Source organism: Oryza glaberrima, chromosome 3 (assembly GCF_000147395.1).
Source record: "Oryza glaberrima chromosome 3, OglaRS2, whole genome shotgun sequence".
In the NCBI taxonomy this organism is placed as follows: Eukaryota; Viridiplantae; Streptophyta; class Magnoliopsida; order Poales; family Poaceae; genus Oryza; species Oryza glaberrima.
Genome location: NC_068328.1, coordinates 32,932,393 through 32,954,126, shown reverse-complemented (window position 1 = coordinate 32,954,126; position 21,734 = coordinate 32,932,393). Strand labels below are relative to the sequence as shown.

Genomic DNA, 21,734 nt, shown 5'->3' with positions numbered 1-21,734 from the left:
TTTGCAGCAGCAACCATACGAGGTTCTTGCATTTGGATGGCGCCTAAGTTTTCCAGATCATACTAATGGCTATTGATCTGGTTATACCGTTGATTTGAGCCAAATATGCTGATTTTGATGAATACTTGCAACTAGTTGCATTTTATGTTTCTGAATCTAGTTTGCATGGTTTGATTCGAAAATTTCGCACTGACAGACTAACAGGTGTACATTCAAAGTTGCAGAACCACTGCTACAGAAGCCGAGCCACAAACTGAAATTTCACGTCTCATTTTATTTTAACCCTGAAACAAAGTCAACACCATGTCATCATGGAAGCATGGACACTTCAAGCAAAGATGACTCTTGTTCATTACCAGGAATTAAATTGAAGTAATTAATTACTCTGTTGACGCAGCAGATGCACTAATAACACCGATCAAAATAAAGAGAGAAACGAACAATAACAAGGTACAACAACCAGATGGAACTGCAACATGTAGCTTCCCTCCAGTAATTCACAAGTAACAGCGGTTACTTTTCTGTCCAATTATCGCAAAAAAAAATACTTTTCTGTCCAATTTCTTTTTTCCTCGAGCAGTGCTAACAAAAAAACTCATCCAAATCAATCACTTGACAATTTCCTCTTGATTGCAGTTGACGAGCACTCCTCCAAATCACCACGGCCCCTGGTGATTATGAAGTTAGACACTTTTTAGGTACGTTTTAGTATGTTTTTTAATACAAGTTTTAAGTTTTTTGTTCATGCATATGCAAAGTGTCCTGTAGGTGCAGGGTATTGGATTCAGCACCATGAAACTGATTTGTGCTGGTGGAACCTTGCCCTAACAAAACGATACTCAAAATTATTTACCGGTATCTCCAAATATGCCTGCAAAGTCATCTGTGACGTGAAACATGTTCTCCTTTTATTTAAAAAAAAAGAAAGATAGAAATCTAGCCTCTATATCCGCAAAGGATATACACAGCCAATAAACATATTCTTCTCACAGTAGTAGAACAACAATGTCATATGTGCACGCTAACTTATTGTGTATAAGGTCAATGGCTATGTGAACCAACAAATACAAATTATGCACGTTAGAGCTACAATACTCCCTCCATTCATAAATAGATATAGTACAAATTATGCAATTAAAACCTTTAAATCATCAATATGTAAAATATTATATCTTATATAAAAAAATATATTAATAGTTTTTTCATGTACATGTATTTTCAATAATTTTCATAAATACATGTTTAGAAAAATCATTCATGAAATATATTCATTAGAGACTAAGGCCAAGTTATTTTATTTTATTTTTCTAATTTCTGCCATGGACTATTTACTCCACGCTTATTAAAAATATGATTTCTTGAACTTATTTTACTGCAATTGTTTGCATCACTTATTCTAAGTTATGTATAAAGTTTTTCTGTTAAAATGTTAATTAATCGTGTCAATCGAGTAAACAACCGGTCTCAACAATCCACGTAAAAAAATGTTCCAATCAAGCCTTAACGTGTGTTTTATACTCCTTTCCAACTTCTATTACTTCGTTTTCCGTACGTACGTTTCCCAAATTGCTAAACGATACAATATTTTTAGAAAAAAAACTAAGGAAAATTGCTTAAAAATCATATTAACCTATTTTTTTATGTATTTTTAGTTAATATTTAATTAATCATACTCTAATCCATAGCTCTTTTACTTGCTAGGGAAGGTTTCCAACCGAACACAACCTTATTCATTTCTCTAAGTGTAAAAAAAGTGACAATAAAAAAAAAGAAACGTCTTAATGTCACTGTATGGCCAATGCAGGCCACCTCACGCCACACGCTGTATCGCGCCCATAGTTTAGCGTGGTTTAGGTGGTGGCCCATAGTATACAACGTCATACAAAAAGCTTCCGTACCCGGGCCGCTTCCGGATCCGGCCCATACCGGGCCCATCAACGGGGCCACCGTCATAGAGCGCGCAAGAGGCGTGACGTGTCCCGTCGCGTCGCGGGCCAAGTCAGATATTTTCCGGTGCGCGGTGCGCCCACCTCGCTCGTATAAAGCCCTCCCCTAGTTGCCCCTCTTCCAACTTTCGGCATCCGCTGCTGTTTTCTCTTCCGCTTTTTCCTCTCTCTCTCGCCTCGCCTCTGCTTCCTCCTCCCGGTTCGTCTCCCCTACCTACCTAGGGTTTCTCGCCGCATCCGCACGCCGCCTCGCATCCCCTCCTCCTCCTCGGCTGGTTCGCCTCCTACTCTACGCTTGCTGCTGCAGGTGAGCATCCCCCCGATCCCGTCTATTCGTCTTCGCGCGCGCGCTTCCGCTGCCGATTTGCTCGATCCAGTTCGTTTTGACGGGCGATTGCTCTTGTTTTTGGGAGGAATTCCGGTTGTTTTTTTGTTTCGAGGGCGTTTGCTTGGAGTTGGCGGTGTCGGCGGTGCTGCTTGCTTGTTGAATCTATTGGTGAGGTGTTTTGAGATTTGGAGCTGCTTCCGCTAGGTTGCGTGCGGGCTATGTAGATTTGGTCGATTCGTAGGGTTTCCGCGGGGGGATTGGCCGCGGATTGGAAAGGAATTCACGGTTTAGGGTAGGGTTCTCCCGCTTAATCGTGTGGGAGACGGTACCTCGTTTCGTGGCTTCGATTCACGAGTTTATATGGGGTTTCCCCGCTTGCATGCTGCTCTTATCGTCGTATCTGAGATGATGCGTTAGTTTGGTGTGATTGCTGCCCGTTGGTACTGTTTTTGGGTTGAATACGTTTTCTAACCGATGAGATCTACTGGTTAATGTTAATGCAAGTGTAGTCAATTTACTTTGTGCTGTAAGTAGATTATGATTCCCTGTCCACATTACTAGTTGGAGATTGGTTTTGGTGCTGTTTACTGAGTAATTTGCTTAGCATAGTTGTAGCTACCAGAGCTCTTAGCAAAAATCTGCCAATGCAACGAAATATGATAATTCCCACTCGTCTCTTTGCCTCTGTTAGCTGTAGTGCTTCTTTATTGTGGATTTTAAGCTTCATTTTAATTTCTGGATGATGTTTATAGAGGCATAATTTGGATTGTTTCATATATGTTTTCATACAATCTCCAGTAATTTGACTGCAGTTACATGTTGTGTTAGCCTTATTTGTTTGCCACTTACCAAAGGCTTACCAAAGGATTGACAAGAAAAAAATTTGATAGTTGTTCATTTAGTTGATATTCTGTATTGTTGCCGCTGAAGCACCTTTTTTTTTTTGTTCCCAGATGTCACATTATGTTTGTATTGACTTGCTTTATGTATCTGTTATCTCCAGGTACAAGCGATAAGCAGTAGCTTCTTCATCAAAGGTTTTGTGCAAAATTATGCGATCTTCATGGGCTGATTCAGTTGCGAACGCCGAGGAATCGGCGCCCGCGACTGGTGCTGCTCCCACCCCTGTTGCTAATCACCAGAACTCACGCCCCACTCGCAGCGCATACGTGCCTCCTCACCTCCGTGGCCAGGCACCAACCACAACTGCAGCTCCAGCTCCAGCTCCAGGACCAGCTGCTGTCCAGCCCTCAGCTTCTGTACAGCCTTCTGGTTACGCAGCTATTGTTGGTGGCTCTCGCTGGGCTGGCCCTGCCAGTGGTGGTGGTACTGGCGCTGTAGGTGGCCCACACCAGAGCGTTGGTGGTCGTGGTGGGGGTGGGGGTGGGGGTTGGAACTCCCGCCCTGGGTGGGACCGGAGAGACCGTGAACCTAACCCTTTTGCCAATAGTGAGGCAGAGGAAGCCACAGAGGTTGATTTTGATACGGCAAACACTGGCATCAACTTTGATGCCTATGAGGACATTCCTGTGGAAACAAGTGGCCATGATGTGCCACCGCCAGTCAATACTTTTGCAGAGATTGATTTGGGTGATGCGCTGAATGAGAACATACGGAGGTGCAAATATGTGAAACCTACGCCAGTGCAGCGGTATGCCATTCCAATCTCCATTGCAGGGCGGGATCTCATGGCTTGTGCTCAGACAGGGTCTGGAAAGACAGCCGCCTTTTGTTTCCCTATCATTAGTGGGATTATGAGCTCTAGGCCACCACAGAGGCCAAGGGGATCGAGGACTGCATACCCTCTTGCATTGATTTTATCCCCCACTCGCGAATTATCAGTCCAAGTATGTTTTCCACTCCTTTTTTGGTTTGGGGTGGGGCGTGGGGCTGTCCTTATTGTTGCATTGTTTCTTACTATATACTTTTCTGTTTCAGATTCATGAAGAAGCAAGGAAATTCGCATACCAGACTGGTGTTAGGGTGGTTGTTGCGTATGGTGGAGCACCAATACATCAACAGGTTTTTCTCGTAGCCTTATTTATTTCCGCATAATGATGGATCAATCAACCTTGGAGCTTTGCTGTTTGGTCTGCTGATTTCCTTTGTACCTTAAAAGAGATCATTATATTGTGTTGTGCATATGAGCGCCCCTTCTGTTCATGTGCACTCTAGCCCCAAATTGTAACCTTGCTCAATAATGTATAACGAAAGCTCGCTGGTCTCTAGGCATTCTAGAAAGGTTATGATAGCCATCCTATTTTGTTTGTGGGTGCTATAAATCTAACAAGTGATCTTTGCTGCTGGCTGCATACATGCTGTAATGTGGAAGAGACATTATTAATTATATGAATGTCTTTCCATATCATTGAACTTGTGACCATACTGTGCTAAAAATTGACTGGAGCTCTCATAACATAGATATGCGAGCTATCTTAACTATGTATATGGTGATAGATGATTGAAGTATGTAGGCCCAGAAAAATAGTCATGCATCTGTTTAGGCAATCATATCATGACCAAATATTATTAGCTTTGGTAAGCTAGCCTAGAAAGTAAACAGCCATCCTTTGCATAGTGACGTGCATAGCTATTGAACACACGCTTTATCTGTTATTGCAGTTGAGGGAATTGGAAAGGGGCGTTGAAATCCTTGTGGCAACTCCTGGTCGGTTGATGGATCTGCTGGAGAGGGCTAGAGTATCACTGCAAATGGTGAAGTACTTAGCTCTTGATGAAGCTGATCGAATGCTTGACATGGGGTTCGAGCCGCAAATTCGTAAAATTGTTGAGCAGATGGACATGCCCCCTCGCGGTGTGAGGCAGACAATGTTGTTTAGTGCTACTTTTCCAAAAGAAATACAGGTATGTTTTCTACTTTAAACTTCCTGCTTTGATAATATCCATCAGCATATGATGTATTTAACAATTTTATTGGCAGTCCTGCAATTTAGTCAATTTATACCTGTCCAATAGTTGGTTGTGTGTTTTTATCAAACGTGTATTCCAAAGTAGAAAAAAAATCAGATCTATTTCTGTAGTGGTCTATCTACCTACATTTAAGAAAGATCACATGCAACATATGTTTCAGGGGTATTGTTTTCCAAATATTGTGTGGTAGAATTTGATCGGAAAAATTGTAGGCACATATGCCTACAGTAAAATACTGTGATAATCTATATGCAGTCATCTGGTTAGATAATCTTATATTTTTCTTGATGCAAATCTCCTTTGCCCCCTTGCAGCGCATGGCTTCAGATTTCCTTGCGGACTACATCTTCCTTGCTGTAGGAAGAGTTGGTTCAAGTACTGACTTGATTGCTCAAAGGGTAGAGTTTGTCCTTGAAGCGGATAAAAGAAGTTACCTCATGGATCTCCTCCATGCCCAAAAAGCGAATGGTACTCATGGGAAGGTATTGATGCATCAATAGTTCTTGATGTAATTTACTTTATGATATCATGAACATTTATTCACTAGACTAATGAAAGCTACTCTTAAGGAAGATAGGTTCAGCTCAAACTGTGATCAATTATGAATCTTTATGAATAGGAGTATTGTTCCACCAGCTCATGTTTTCATCTTGTTTGCAGCAAGCGCTTACTCTGGTCTTTGTGGAGACAAAGAGGGGAGCTGATGCTTTGGAGAACTGGCTTTACACAAACGGGTTCCCTGCAACAAGTATTCATGGCGACCGAACACAACAGGTACGCCAATCTGTGGATGACCTTGCACTATATGACATGGGCATTTCAATTATTTTCTGATTTATCTGTGCATATCATAATTGGATTTTAGGGAAATAAAAAGAACTTCAATGCTCCAACAAGGCAAAAACAAATGCATGTTACTACCATACTTGATATGTATAATTTTACAAATGGAAGTGATAGCTCATCACTCGTCTAAAACAATGCAGTGATAAAGCTATCTTATATAGAGAAAATTGGAACCATGCCATTATAATTTGTAGAAAAAAGTTATAACATATTCAACCTAAAATAATTTTATTATGAAAACATATTCAATTATTGATTTAATTGCTTCCAGTTTAATCAAGTTTGTAGAAAAAAGTTATAACATATTCAACATAAATGGTTGGCATTCTTTATGTTTTGTTTCAATAATTCAGACTGAGCGGCATGATGCTTGTTTCTGATGTCACATAGGCACATGTATGCACCTTATTGATGCCTTAGGTCTGCTGAAATGTAACATCTTTGTTATCTCTGTATGCTTGATATTCCCAGGAAAGAGAGTACGCGCTTAGATCATTCAAGAGTGGAGCAACACCCATCCTTGTTGCGACTGATGTAGCTGCCCGTGGACTTGACATACCTCATGTTGCCCATGTCATCAATTTTGACCTTCCAAATGACATAGATGACTATGTTCATCGTATCGGACGAACAGGACGAGCAGGGAAGTCTGGCTTGGCAACTGCATTTTTCAACGAGGGCAATCTATCCCTGGCGAGGCCGTTATGTGAGCTAATGCAGGAAGCAAACCAGGAGGTTCCTCAATGGCTTGAACGATACTCGGCCCGTTCTTCGTTCGGAGGTGGTGGTGGCAGAAACCGCCGATCAGGCGGTGCCCGTTTTGGTGGCCGTGACTTCCGCCGCGACAATAGGGGTGGAGGCGGCGGCGGTTATGGTGGTGGCGGTGGTGGCTATGGAGGCGGCGGTTATGGAGGGGGCGGTGGCTATGGAGGTGGTCAAGGCTCAACTAGTTCGTGGGACTGATACTGATTCCCGGCTGTCGCGAGCAACGATCATATTCTATTGATTTCCCTGAAAACATCTGATGTTGGGATTTGTAATCAGCCTGGTTGGCATGGTGCTGGAAAATGCGCCCGTTTACCTTTAATTTATGGATGGTTGTTACTGCACTGGCTATCTCGTTTACTGGCAATAGTCTTGGTTGGCTGATTCACCTGTCCTTTTCAGTTGATTGTTTCGCGTAGTTTACTAGTTTCGGACGAGGCATTACTGGCCAGATGTTTTTTTTTCTTTTGTTTATTAATGTTCTTTCATTTTTGACCGGAATACTTCTATACTAGTTTTGGCACTTTTGCATTGTTAGGCAGAAGTGATTAACATTCGACGGTGTTACATATGGTATGGATAAACATACATGTTTTTCATCAGGCAGGTGAGAGCCAAGATAAATGGATACTGCATATAATGAATAAACAAAAGAATGTCGCCGGGAAAATAAACACTCGCATGATCTTAAATTACATCAATATAACACAAGCTAACAAAACCACAGCTATCTTCATTATCGAACAAATTCTTTTTTGCACCATTCTACCCAAAATTTTGCAAGAAACAACCCGCATTCTTATAAACCATGAAAAGGTTTAGGGTGAACAGCTAGGTGAAGAGATCCAACTTCATAGAAGTACAGTCTATTCTTGCAGTCAGTCAGTACTTATAATTGCTGCATGTGCTTTGGAGTTGGCGCTGATAAGAAATCTGGATATCAAATTCACTTCATGATCAAATTCGGCAGGCCCTTCCCTGTTTCAAATTTTAAAACGAAATAGAACAGGTAAAATTGTTGAAACCATTTGACATACCTGATGCGCATAGATTGTCTAGTTGAGGGCAATGGACCACCTAGGACGAATCACTTGGCATATATCATGCCCAAAACAATAGCCACCAACAGAAGTACAACCATTATCTGAGCAAGTCACAGAAACAGTTTGAGAAAGATAAATAGAAACAGAATCACTAAAAGGATTTAAGGTTTATATATTATTCTCACCAGCATGGAGTTGTACTTTGACTTCTCCAAATCGTATCCCCTGCATAATTAAGACGATCGGTAGGGATGAGAAATGCCAACAGAAATAAATGGAACACTAAATCAGAATCAGCCAACAAACCTTCTCTTTAGTGAGCAAGATGACTTGCAGGTTCTCTTTATCGCATCAACACGTTTCCGCGTTAGGGAAGCATTTGGATCATTATTATCAATCTGGACATGTGGGTAAAACATCATACACTCTTGAGCAGGACAACTAAGGTAGCCTTTGAAGGCCAGAAATAACAGTGCACATCCTATATTTGCTGTTTAGAACATTCTGCTGAAGACTAAAATAATTTCATGATCCTTAAATCAACACAACATTTAATGCAAAAGTGGCTCAAAGAACAAGTTCAAAAGAAATGTTTACATATTAACAAAAAATAATTATACTGAGTGAAGATTTTTGTGCAATACAATTGATGGATAGCAATCTATTGTTAAAAATGAAATATTTGAGTGTCTTATTATCTATATGGAAGAAATGAGCGACAGCCACCCTACATTCATGGTAGCAAAGATCATGGTCCTTACCTTCGATTCTATCAGCGAAGAGAACTCATAGAAAGCAGTATAGACATCTGACATTGTGTTTGTCTCATCAATTACTCGTGCAGTGAGCCCTGAGAGAACATGTTAATCTCCTGAGGTGAGAGAACATAAAGGTAACTAGAGACTGGAGCAGATGTACTTAGTTTATAATAGATAAAGGTGACAAAACAAAATAAGGTTGCTTAAGGAAATTATTACTACTATGCAAATTCAGTGATAAATATATATAAATTATAGTTGCACCTTCTGCTAACTAAATTATAGCTGTTCTACTGTATGGAGCCATGTGCCCAAAAAACAAAGCATACAATAATTCTAAAGATACTCATCTAGTCATCTTACTCAACAAATCACCATTCTTTGTCTAAACCAAAAGGGACAAAGAAATGCCAGCAATGAAGTGGTGAAATCTTATGATACACTAATCAACAAAACTGACACAAGTTACAATGATGCCAACTTGTGACAATGAACACAGGAGCACTCCATTGTGTAACCAATAGGATTATTGTTGCACATTGATCAATTTCTGACAACTGAGTAAATAAATACAATTACTCTTAAATTAACCATACAAAAGAAGAGAACCGGATAGCCTATCCATATTGAATTCCATTAAGCAAACTCTGACAAGGTGGTCATGGAGATAAAATAACTATTCTCCTCAAAGTAAAGAGAGGTTACTGCAATTTGAATTTACTTAGTATGTCTTATGTAATCTTACCACGCCTCATCTTAACAACTCCTCTAAAGACATTCACATTATTGTAGCAAATAGCACATGTCCCAATTGCCATTATCTGAAAAGATGGAATGATGTATTAGTATCCTAAAGTTTGTTCCAAAATAATACATACCAAACATATTACAAGAATAGAAGTGTATAATACTCAAACACAAAATGTTAGGTCAATTAACAGCTTCAACCAACGAGGAATGCTACCAACTGCCAACAAATATCAACTATCATTGGCCCAAGATTTAGCATGTCAACAGTGATCAAACATGAACTAATAAACAAACCAATTCAAATAGCTGGCTCCTCTTTACCACAGATATGGTACAAAGATTTGCAATAGCAGTAAATTACTGTGAGTCTGTGACGCCCCAGAATAATTAGGAAAAAAATAGAGATGAAGGGGAAAAGATAGAGAAGAAGAGCAAGTAAGCAGGCAGCAATGAGCAAGCTAGTTAGCGTAGGCGCAAGTGAGCAGCAAGCAGAACAGCCATCTGGCCTTGGGCCACATGTGAGCACAGCAGCAATAGCGCTAGCTAGTAAACACGACAGCAAATGCAGGAGCAGGAGCAGGAGCAGCAGCAAGCAAGCCTGTAGCTAGTTTTTTAGATTGCCTCATTATTGCCACAACAACAGCCTAGTTCTTCACATTCACCGAGCAATGCATGCAGTCATTGAATTACAGAAAAATAAAGGTATGCATTTCTGTGTATTAGCTAAAGCGTTGTGGGCAGAGGGCTCCGCTACTTCATTCAGGGGGGCTAGCCTCATGACTTCACTGGACGAGGGGTACTACTTGGAATATAGATAGGCCCCATTCTGATTCGTGCGTAATTAATGTGATGATTCCATGAATCTCAGAAAAGGTAGGGGTCAAGGACCTAGCCTAACTATTTCTAATGGTACAACCCTACTTCAAGAAAGCCTGTCTTACTGCGTCTCGATCTATATGAAAGAGCACTGGTATTTTCTTTCGGTTTCATCGATAGCAGAAGAGTACGCTAGCTAGCATAGCCTGAAAACGCTTGCTCAGTACCACCTCGGCTAGCTGGCTCCATGTGCACCAGCTTATAAGTAGTAGTCTGGTAGAATAAATTCCCGGTTAACCGTCACTCAGATGTGTGGTTCAAGTAGATGAGTTGGGCTTAGATCCATACCTGGACCCTAGGCATTACAATCAGCATTACATACAGATATTTTAAGAAAAAGAGTAAAATTTCCTAGACGTGTACACTAGCAATAGCTTAACTAAACTTCATGGCCAATATAAAAGTTATCATTATATACTGCAAGCAAGCACAAGAGAATATCATAAACTGTTAATATTTGACACAGACTGGCACAATTTGCATTGGTTCAAAAATTTGGTACTATAAAAGATTAACATATACCTGAGGTATTGCACAAAAACGGAAAATGGCATGATCCTTCAATGCTGACATGTATTGGAGGCAGTCTTCAGCATGAGACAGAGCGTTAGTCACCATATCATTCAAACACTGAACTGCCTTTTCTGAATTTTCCTCGTATTTCAAATCCTGATTTTATAAAAAAAATGTGTATTATTACACACAGAAAATAGATAAAACTGTAGTGGACTTTCCAGCATAATAAATGAATTTATATGATTTGGTTATTGACAGTTGGATTTAACACTTCAAATGGCATCTCTTGTCAATTGTGGTGACAATTTAATCATTTCAAATAAATTTAAAGCTACTTCCTCCGTCCCACAATACTTGTCCCAAAATAGTTGTCACTTTAAAATACTACTTGTCATATCAACCACTTCCAATTCAAATTTCTCCCCATTATACCCCCAACCATCATTCCACATCCAACTATGCATTATTAATTAAGGGGTATTATAGTCTTTGTCTTCAAACCTTAGTACATGCTAAATAACCTAGAACGACAAGTATTTTGGGACGGAGGTAGTACTCAGTAAGAAAAAAGAAGATACATGGACAGTATACCTCGAGTTTATTGACATATTTACTCCATATTTCTCGAGGCCAGAACATACGTGACTTTGGTATCTCGTTTATGTCCTCCAAATAATCCCTAATTATATTGATTTTCTGCAGTGTAAGTCCAGATATTGGTTACTAACAACAATTAGAAACTGTAAGTGCACATAACTGATTCAACAAAATCAACAAAATACCTGCAGAAACAAGCCCATTGAATTTGAAAGTGAATCTGAAGCCAGATCTTCCGTCCCACCAGCATGAAAGAGCCTGGAAAGCCCATACCCCACTAGCCCTGCTACATAGTGACAGTACTCATTGTAGTCATCAACAGTTTCAACCTATGTAAACAAAGTTGTTTCATGTTAGTTAAAAACAGTATTAAATCAGCATTTCATCAATACATATGCTACAAACTCCTTTTTGTTCTTGAAAACTAATGACAAACTATATTGCAATTAATCGTTTACTCCCTAATTTTACTAGATGCAACTAAAACATGTCTAAGCATATCCCATGGAAATATGAGGGAATCTAATAAAGTTCAGATCCACGTAATAATGTAGCCAATTGAGGGTGGACACTAGATACCATCGAAAAGATTTATCACAATTTTGAAGAGAATATTGTGTCTTTGTTATTGTTTCAGATCAGGCATTTCATAGTATATTCTGTGAGACTACAAATGGCCACAAGGTAGATAACATCTTTCATATGGAGGAAACCAAAAGTACAACCACTTACTGATAGGACAGCCAAAAACTGGACATGGAACTGAAAAGAAGGCATAAAAGCATGTCAAGGTTGCATGAAGCATATGACCATCTGTTATAGCCTTTGGTCATCACTTGAATACCAGTAAAAACATTTGTTCTTTTAAGCACGATATATAGTGGCCACTGGCTATTCACTAGATACCTTAGGACTTAGGAATAGCGTGGAAAAGTAGATGGACACAAGCACACAGGCTTTTGTCATTCTCTTTGGTCAAAATTCACAGTAACACTCCTACCAAGCATGAAGTTACCGAAACACACCATGGACTGTACCCTATTTTTTGAGCCAGAAAAGAAAATATGCACGGATAGTACCATATACAGGGCAGACATTTCTAATAAGTGATGAGACATAGGCCTTACCATCTACTGCTGATATGGAAACCAGAAAAAAAAAGAGTACAAGGTCATCGCCTCACACTAAAATTAAATACTGGTTTTTGAATAAAATGACCTTGTGATCTTCTTATGTTAAGAACATTGCACCAAAACATTTATTTCAAAATTATGTTTGCTTAGATGTTTTGATGGCTATATTAACAACATACCTCCTTGCAGATAAATTTTGCCATTCCTGCTCCCATTAGCCTAGTGATTTCTTCAATTGCCTCTTGATAACTAATAAAGAAAAGAGTATATCAGCATATTGAGTGATGCAAATATCCGGGGATATGGGCAACCAAAGTAAAAAGCAATTTTACATTCAGAAACGGCTGAACACATGCTCTCCGTTATTCCAACAAAATTTGGTCTGCTCCTCGTCGAAATAATATAAATATGACCAAATATAATCGAGTGTGAAGAATACTTAACATTAACAGGATTGAAGAAGTTCTAACAAAAACAATCAAAAGAACACGGTTCATAGGGTTCACGAATATAACTGCCGTTCAAGTTTGTGTAGTCCCCTGTTTTTCTGTAGGATGCTTGTTTGCTAATTCATAGCAATTATCATCGTACAAATCATCTTACTGTGTAAATATCATGATCAGCTTTTTATTTCAACAATTGAGTCTGACCATGCAGGATGGTTTCTCAGCTAGCTACTACTACCAAGTGAACGCCACATTATGTAGAAAAGTCTTGAAGTAGTTTCATGGATATGAATATCTGGACTGACGCGTCCAAAGAATTTGAGACTACGCCAATATACAATTTGAGAAATGGCATGCGTCCAAAGAATTTGAGAAAACGCCAATATATGAGAAGCCTCAAAGATGTCAAGTCGCGAAGTACTAGGAACCAAGAAAAGTCAGACAAGGAAAACATTCAGAAGACTCGGAACTGAATTTACCCTTGACCAAGCTCCAAGAAAGCCGTGGAGACAAGGCGAAACTTATCCATCAGTAATTTGTAGTCTTTTGTTCCACCTGCAAGGTCACATCAAACCAATCAAACTCAGATTAACAAAACACAAAAAAGCCGCCATCCTGCTCAGCCTGAGAACAGCATATTTAGTGGAGCGATACCGTACATGAATAATGCCAGTCGCGGTTGTAGATATGCCGATGGAATTCCTTAAGGATCGGCACCTTCACCGCGGCAGGAATGCTAGTGTCGTCCTCTGCACGCACCCATGAAAAAAAAACATAGTATGTAAGTCGATAAAGGAAAACACAAAAACCATGGGTAATTCAATAATTCAAAAGGCGCCACAAACCACTTTGTTTGAAAAGAAAAATTCACCAAATCACCAAATCGTGGTAAAGTCAAAAAGCAATTGAAAAGTACAAAGTAGTTCAGAGAAATTGCTGACCAACAGTGTCGAGGGCTCGGAGCACGAGATAGAAGATGCACACCTGCGGAATCAGCACAACGGCCATCAGAATCTCCTCGAGCACGGGAGACCGTAAAAACACATGAGAATTCGGGAACAGCAGATGGGAGGAGGGGGAGGAGGAGGAACAGGTGGTGGATACTGACGGCATTGCGGAGGTCGGGGCCGAGCTGCTGGATGACGAGCGCGAAGCTCCGGGAGACCCTCTGCAGCATGGTGTAGGCGAAGGCCCAGTGCTCCTCCGGCGGGATCTGCCGCTTGATCCGCCCCGCCGCCACCCGCAGCTTCACCAGCGGCAACACCTCCTCCGGCCTCGACAGCACCCCCATCTCCTCCTCCCCCTGATCCCCACGATCCAAATCCAAATCCCAACCCCCCCCCCCCCCCCCTCCTCACAAATCGCGATCACCCTCCTCCGATCCACCACTCGCACGATACGATCTACTCACGCCGATGCCGATGCCCGCGCGCCGGCGAGGCCCCCCCACTACTTCTAGCCGCGGCCAACGGCGGCGGGGGAGATGGGTGGCGTCGCCGCCGGATTCCGGTCTCGCCGATCGCCGCGTCGTCTCCTCCTCCTCTCTCTCTCTCTCTCTCTCTCCGCGTGTTCGTTTCGTATCGTGCTCTCTCGCGCTCGAACTCGAACTCTTCTCGCCTCGCATCGGTCGTATCTATCGCACGCGACGGGGGCGGGCCATCACACTGACGGGTAGGGCCAGGTGCGTGGGCCCCAGACGTCAGTGGGAAGGGGTGGGGTACGTAGTGGATCTTGACCCGGAGTGGGGGTCCACGTGTAGCGTGGGTGTCATCAAGTGGATGTGATGCGCGGGGGTGGATGAACCAGCTGGACTCCACGTGGAGCGGAGATGGGGGTGTGGGCGGTGGGGCCACGGCCGACACTCGCGTCAGGGTTTCGTCGTTTTGTTTCCAGAGGGATCTGGTGTTTTTCAGTGTTTGGGTTTTCACTTTTTCTTCTTACAGAAAAAGAAAATGTTTGTACACTATTTATGCCGTTGGTTTTATAAAGTCAAAGAATATCACATTGCTGGTCTATCACGGTATAGGGCTTGCACGCTTGTAGTGCTGGCTGCTGGGCGTGGCTGCATTTTAGCAATAGTACTAACAAGTCTAGCATAAATTCTTATGTTGTACATTCTGGCTCATCCTCAACATATTTACAAAAGAAAAATAATACTCCCTCCGTTTCAGATTATAAAACTTTCTAGCATTGCTCATATTTATTTGGAAGTTAATGATTATATATATATATAAACATATATATATATATGAGTAAAGTGTACAGGCGGTCCTTAAACTTGTAAGTGTATGTCATATAGGTCCCAAATCGACACAACTCCTTCAGGATCCTACGTGGCATTGATGTGGCATGCTATACGGACATGACATGACATTATTTTGACTGATAAATGGGACCCATTTAAGTTTTTTCCTTTTTTTTTCTTCTCTTTTTTCCCCTTTCTTCTCCTTTCTCTGTGACCCGTGCAGAAAAAAAAGAAAAAAAAGAAGTATGAGAAGAAACCGAAAAAGAAAAGAAGAAAAAAAAAATAAAAGGACACGTCACGTCCATGTGGCATTGCCACATCAGTGCCACGTAGGATCCTAGAGGGGATGTGTCAATTTGTCACTTTGACAAGTTCTGGGATCTGGATATGTATTTTGAGAGTTTAGAGACCTATATGACACAACCCTACAAATTTAAGTACTGCCAATGCACTTCACTCTATATATATATATATATATATATATATATATATATATATATATATATATATATATATATATATATATATATATATATATATATATATATATATATATATACATTGTGAAACGGAGGAAGTATGTGAATAAAACTTTTCTATACATGTGAAAAATAAACTTTGATTAAAAAATCCTAAAATTACCTTTAATTTTAAGGTTGAATTTAATTTTTTTATAAGTATAAGTATAAACGAAAAGATAAGACCTTTCAAAGCTAAGGTTAAGATTTTAATTAGAGGATGTAGTTACTATAATAGTAGTGGTCCAGCAAATAAAGTATACATATAATAAATTGAGTGTGGTCCAACTATAAACTATCGAATAAATTGCCATGACCAAACTCCTGTTTGTAGTCATGTAGCCTTAAATTCGACCCGCATCATGCAGATCCAGCAGACTGGAACCTAAGGCCATGTACAACACATGACCCTGGCCTGTGGTATCGCAGCTCCACGTCGGAGCTGAGCCAAGCTGGCATGAGTTTAGGTGGTCTCGCAGGCTGTCAGTGAGCTCGCAAAGGAACTGGTGCAAGCGTCGCGCTTGGGCTCGGGAGCTGCGAAGCCACAGGCCGAAGCCTCGCGTTGGAGGAGTCGGTACCCCGCACGTTGCCTCGTCCGGTCCCCCCGTGCCGTGGTCGTCGTCGCCTCACCAGATCTGTCGCAGCCACCGTGGTCGTCGTCGCTGCTCCCCGCCGCTGCCAGATCCGCCGTCGCCGCTTCGCCGTCTTCGCTGCTCCCTGCCGACGGATCCGCCGCCGCCGCCGCCGCTTCCCCGTCGTCGCTGCTCCCCGCCACCGGATCAGGCGAGCCCGCGCCCGGATCCGGCAAGCCCGCCGCCGCCAAGCTCGCGTCCACGCCGTCATGGGCGGAGGAGGACGACGGCGTCGAGGAACCACCGCCGTGTTGTGGCCGCCGCCGCCAGAACCGGTGAGCCCGCGCCCGGATCCGGCGAGCGCGCCGTCGTGGGGGGAGAAAGACGGCGGCGTCAAGCCAGCCGCCCTCACCGCTACTCCCCGCTGCCGCCGCCACCGCTACTCCCTGCTGCCGCTAGATCCGCCGCCACCAAAGCTCGAGCGGCGCCGATCTGCCGCCGGAGTGGAGGGTGGCGAGGGGAGGAGGGGATAGGGAAAAGAGAGGGCGGCGAGGGGAGGAGGGGAGAGGAAAGAGCGTCGGTGGAGAAGAAGTCAGAGAGAGAGAGAGAGAGGAATAAAAAAGAGAGGGGGATGGGAAGAGGCTGACAGTGGGTCCCAAGTTGTTTAGGGGTATACATATACTTCTTTTGGTTACTATAGGGTTCAAAATATAAAGTTTCAATAGGTTTGATAATACAAGGGCTGACATATAAATAGATAGGGGCTGACATGCAAAAACGTTTTGGAGTAGCTTTCACTGTGGGTAGTGTGACCTTTGTGTGGTTCTATCCTACGTGGCGTCTTGAGACCATAGTTGCTTGTGGCTACCATTGTACATGCCCTAAGGGAAGAGATCCTTGGAGTGAAACAGCTAAAGTGATTTGACAGTTGGCCGCGAAAACAAGAAGGGAGAAAATGGTTTAAACTAAAAGTTAGAAATAGTTGGCATGGCTTAAATGCGTGGGCCGAGGCCTTATCTCATCTCGAAGCCATCAGCCCACTCCGTCGTCTTCACATGGGCCTCCGTTTTGCTTTCTGCTCACGTCGTCTTCAAACGGGCTGGGCGGGCCGCTTGTATCTTGAGTTGCTGAACAAAAGATAATAGGGACATTTACAATTTTACCACTATTTTTTTTACTTTTACAAGTATATCACTCGAATAACAGTTCTGGTGATACTTTTGTAATACTTCGGTGGTAGCCTTACAATAATTATTCAAACTTCTAATAGCGTCCCATAAATAGAGATTACACTTATACTCCCTCTGTCAAAAAAAGAATCCAATCTTCGAGATGAATCTGGACACAATATATGCTCATATTTATTCTTAGAATTGGATTTTTATGAGATAGAGAGAGGAGTATATTTGAGTGGTGAGAAATTGTAATAGCAGCCCATAAACTGACAAACATAGATAAGGGACTGCTAATGCGTGGGTGATTGCTGGGAACGATCACCCGCACCCGCTCCCCCTATACGTACGTCCCTCTTCTCCCCCTCTCTTCCCTGCTACAGTAAACCACAAAAATTTTTTTTAAAAAATAAAAGTTAGAAAAATTTATGTAAAGAAATATTAAATATAAAAAAAATAAATTCAAATTCAAATTTGAATCGGGTATGTAAACTTTTGACTTACAAATTTTGGATCTATAAACTTTAGATGTATAGGAATACTATATATAGAAAATATTTGAATTCAAATTCAAATTTGAATCGGATATAATTCAAATTCAAATTTGAATCGGGTATGTAAACTTTTGATTTATAAACTTTGGGTCTATAAACTTTAGGTGTATAAACTTTAGATGCATAGAAATATTATATATATAAAATATTTGAATTCAAATTCAAATTTGAATCGGATATAATTCAAATTCAAATTTGAAACAGGTATATAAACTTTTGACTTATAAACTTTAGGTCTATAAACTTTAGGTGTATAAACTTTAGATGTATAGAAATACTATATATAAAAAAATATTTGAATTCAAATTCAAATTTGAATCGAATATATAAACTTTTGACTTATAAACTTTTGGTCTCTAAACTTTATATGTGTAAACTTGAGGTATATAAACTTTAGGTGTATAAAATTACTAAAATAGGAAAGTAATGCGGTAAAAAAAAAGGAAACCAGGTAGAGAGAGGGAGGGGGGAGGTGATCGCCACCCCATCCCCAGGGTGATCGATCGCCCAACAGCATTTCCGACAGAGATAACATTTCCATCTATGATTGACGAGAGTATGAATAATCATTGTTTCTGCGCAGTGACTTGTAAGTTAGACTGCTTCCTCCAGTTTTGACTACCTGTCAATGTTGATCAACATAATTTCAGCTTGGATCATCAACAAATTTTGATTGGTCAGATCATAACGTGACAAGTATTTCAACCCAAAATTGGTAGTCCTACATGTCATTGAGATATCGATGGCATATCTCAAACTTTGCAAAATTATAGGTTCCAATTAAAAAAAAAAAGCTACAGTACACTTATTTGCCGTGAGACTACATCACGAGACAAATTTATAGCTACAATTATCATTGTACTCAAAAGTTGTTGCGACTTGATCACATCCCAGATGATGTTTACTTGGGAGCCAACAAGGATTTCTAGAATTTTAAAATCCGCGCACGAGGAGCGCGAGCTTCAACGTTGCACCATAGAATGACGCGCGACAAAGCTGAAAGCTCCTTAAAATTATGGACGCCCACGACACACGGACACGCGTTGCTACCTCGCCATCGGAGAACCAGTTTGCTCTAGCTGCTCCGGCCGCGACGCCGCCGTTGCACCGGCCGGCACGATGGGAGACGGCGGCGGCGGCGGGCTCGACGTGGTGGTGTTCCCGTGGCTGGCGTTCGGGCACATGATCCCCTACCTCGAGCTGTCCAAGCGGCTGGCGGCGAGGGGCCACGACGTCACGTTCGTCTCCACGCCGCGGAACGTGTCCAGGCTCCCGCCGGTGCCGGCGGGCTTGTCTGCGCGTCTCCGGTTCGTGTCGCTGCCGATGCCGCCGGTGGACGGGCTGCCGGAGGGAGCCCAGTCGACGGCCGACGTGCCGCCGGGGAACGACGAGCTCATCAAGAAGGCGTGCGACGGCCTCGCCGCCCCGTTCGCCGCGTTCATGGCGGATCTCGTCGCCGCCGGTGGGAGGAAGCCGGATTGGATCATAATCGACTTCGCCTACCACTGGCTCCCGCCCATCGCCGCCGAGCACAATGTACGCACGCGCGCTCGCACGTTTCAGTATTTTTGTCTTGAGTATTTGATCGAACACCTGGCGCGCGCGCGCATGGCGGTGCATGCAGGTGCCGTGCGCCGTGTTCCTGATCGTGCAGGCCGCGGCGATCGCGTTTCTGGGGCCGAGGTGGGCGAACGCCGCGCACCCGCGCGCGCCGCTGGACTTCACCGCGCCGCCGAGGTGGTTCCCTCCACCTTCCGCCATGGCGTACCGCCGCAACGAGGCGAGGTGGGTCGTCGGCGCCTTCCGGCCCAACGCCTCCGGCGTGTCCGACATTGAGCGCATGTGGCGCACCATCGAGAGCTGCCGCTTCACCATCTACCGGAGCTGCGACGAGGTCGAGCCTGGGGTGCTAGCCCTCCTCACGGACCTCTTCCGTCGGCCCGCCGTCCCAGCCGGGATCCTTCTGACGCCGCCGCCCGACCTCGCCGCCGCCGCCACCGACGACGACGACGTCGACGGCGGAAGCTCAGGTGACCGTGCCGAGACGCTCCGGTGGCTCGACGAGCAGCCGCCCAAGTCGGTCATCTACGTGGCGCTGGGGAGCGAGGCGCCGGTGACGGCAAAGAACCTGCAGGTAGGGGTCCAAGTGGACTTGTCCACGAACCCGTTTATAAACAAAATTAGTGCATAGCTCGTAGGTTACCTATTAATTTGATCTATAAATTGGTTTATACATCGATCCACTTATATATCTAGATGAGATAAACTGGACCACTACACGAAAACCTAAAAATTATTATTTATTTGACCTATAATTGAATTCACGGGTCGACCCGCTTGCATCCCTACCTGCAGGAGCTCGCGCTGGGGCTGGAGCTCGCCGGCGTGCGCTTCCTGTGGGCGCTCCGGAAACCGGCGGTGGGCACGCTGAGCCACGCCTCCGCCGCCGACGCCGACGAGTTCCTCCCCGACGGGTTCGAGGAGCGGACGCGCGGGCGTGGCGTGGTGTGGACGGGGTGGGTGCCGCAGGTGGAGGTGCTCGCGCAAGCCGCTGTGGGCGCGTTCCTGACGCACTGCGGCTGGGGCTCCACCATCGAGAGCCTCGTGTTCGGCCACCCGCTGGTGATGCTGCCGTTCGTCGTCGACCAGGGCCTCGTCGCGCGGGCGATGGCGGAGAGGGGCGTCGGCGTGGAGGTCGCCCGGGAGGACGACGACGAGGGCTCGTTCGGCCGGCACGACGTCGCCGCGGCGGTGCGGCGCGTCATGGTGGAGGATGAACGCAAGGTGTTCGGCGAAAATGCCAGGAAAATGAAGGAAGCAGTTGGGGATCAGCGACGGCAGGAGCAGTACTTCGACGAGCTGGTGGAGCTCCTCCACGCAGGAGGAGGGGAGATCAATGACGAAAAGTACTGTTAAAATGGGTGTTAGTTCTGTGAATAATAAGAGCCTGATAACATTATCAAGGCTATCATGAGATGTTTTATTACAGGGTAAACACACACGCATATACACCACCATACATTGGCAATAGTAATAAGATTGTCGAAGCAGCAAGGTTAGCATGGGATGTTTTTTGTTTAATTGCATGGAAGATGCACAAGTGCACACACTACACATGCAACATCATGCCCACACATCACGGAAGATGTTTCCTAACACACTCAAAGAGACATAAACCGCTAAAATCTTGTTGACATCATACTAGCGTGTGCGTAATATTCATGATTACCAGGATTTAAATCCTGGTGATTAAAATCATCCACCCACCATTTCACCATTATATTAATGGTGTTTCCCCTACCATGAGATATTTTCCCTCTTATTTTCTCTTTTGTGCAGATGTTGCCACATTTAATTTTATAAAAATAATTAAATTATAAAAATATTGGACTTAACAAATGTAAAACATCTTATATGATATAAAATAAATGAAGTATAAAGAATTATTTTATTGTATTTGAAAAAAAATTATCCTCCAAAGATATGCTGGCCCATGGTATGTGAAAATGGAATGGAGAAGCATTCTATTTCACTACCGTGTTTTATATAGTGTCATTTCTTGTTTTAAAAAAATATGGATTTGGAAGGTGTAACAGAGATGCATAAATGGTTTGAAGGTGCCTTAAAATGCTGGAGATTAAAAGCCAAACAGAGGCAGAATAGGCAATTGATACACCCTTCGTTCTAAAAAGAACTTCTGATGATAAATCTAGATAGATCTCTCTTTTTTTTACGGAG

At 43.1% G+C, this 21,734-nt stretch overlaps 2 protein-coding genes and 1 pseudogene across 2 annotated transcripts; 2 read left to right on the top strand and 1 right to left on the bottom strand.

Moving 5' to 3' along the window:
* Positions 1-2,066: 2,066 nt before the first annotated feature.
* On the top strand, positions 2,067-7,200 carry LOC127766851 (DEAD-box ATP-dependent RNA helicase 37). The gene is made up of 7 exons (XM_052292012.1): positions 2,067-2,253; positions 3,278-4,121; positions 4,213-4,296; positions 4,897-5,139; positions 5,520-5,687; positions 5,866-5,979; positions 6,523-7,200. Exons 2-7 carry the CDS (start codon positions 3,327-3,329, stop codon positions 7,012-7,014), a joined length of 1,896 nt encoding a protein of 631 aa, XP_052147972.1. The 5' UTR covers positions 2,067-2,253; positions 3,278-3,326; the 3' UTR covers positions 7,015-7,200.
* On the bottom strand, positions 6,969-14,283 carry LOC127766854 (squalene synthase 1-like). The gene is made up of 14 exons (XM_052292014.1): positions 14,044-14,283; positions 13,877-13,919; positions 13,595-13,684; positions 13,415-13,490; positions 12,669-12,738; positions 11,542-11,685; positions 11,351-11,455; positions 10,766-10,912; positions 9,363-9,438; positions 8,621-8,709; positions 8,166-8,257; positions 8,045-8,084; positions 7,854-7,960; positions 6,969-7,749 (listed from the first exon to the last, which is right to left on the bottom strand). Exons 1-13 carry the CDS (start codon positions 14,224-14,226, stop codon positions 7,904-7,906), a joined length of 1,212 nt encoding a protein of 403 aa, XP_052147974.1. The 5' UTR covers positions 14,227-14,283; the 3' UTR covers positions 6,969-7,749; positions 7,854-7,903.
* A 4,693-nt stretch (positions 14,284-18,976) lies between these two features.
* Positions 18,977-21,264, top strand: LOC127766853 (putative UDP-rhamnose:rhamnosyltransferase 1; annotated as a pseudogene).
* Positions 21,265-21,734: the final 470 nt, after the last annotated feature.

What these genes read in the sequence shown, in the direction of transcription:
- LOC127766851 (XM_052292012.1), top strand. Translation starts at nt 3,327, where the DNA reads ATGCGATCTTCATGGGCTGATTCAGTTGCGAACGCCGAGGAATCGGCG. An exon ending in CTCGCGAATTATCAGTCCAA is followed by an intron (nt 4,122 to 4,212) that starts GTATGTTTTCCA and finishes TTTCTGTTTCAG; the next exon opens with ATTCATGAAGAAGCAAGGAA. An exon ending in CTTTTCCAAAAGAAATACAG is followed by an intron (nt 5,140 to 5,519) that starts GTATGTTTTCTA and finishes GCCCCCTTGCAG; the next exon opens with CGCATGGCTTCAGATTTCCT.
- LOC127766854 (XM_052292014.1), bottom strand. Translation starts at nt 14,226, where the DNA reads ATGGGGGTGCTGTCGAGGCCGGAGGAGGTGTTGCCGCTGGTGAAGCTG. An exon ending in CCGCGACTGGCATTATTCAT is followed by an intron (nt 13,491 to 13,594) that starts GTACGGTATCGC and finishes GTGACCTTGCAG; the next exon opens with GTGGAACAAAAGACTACAAA. An exon ending in CAAAATTTATCTGCAAGGAG is followed by an intron (nt 11,686 to 12,668) that starts GTATGTTGTTAA and finishes TTGTTTACATAG; the next exon opens with GTTGAAACTGTTGATGACTA.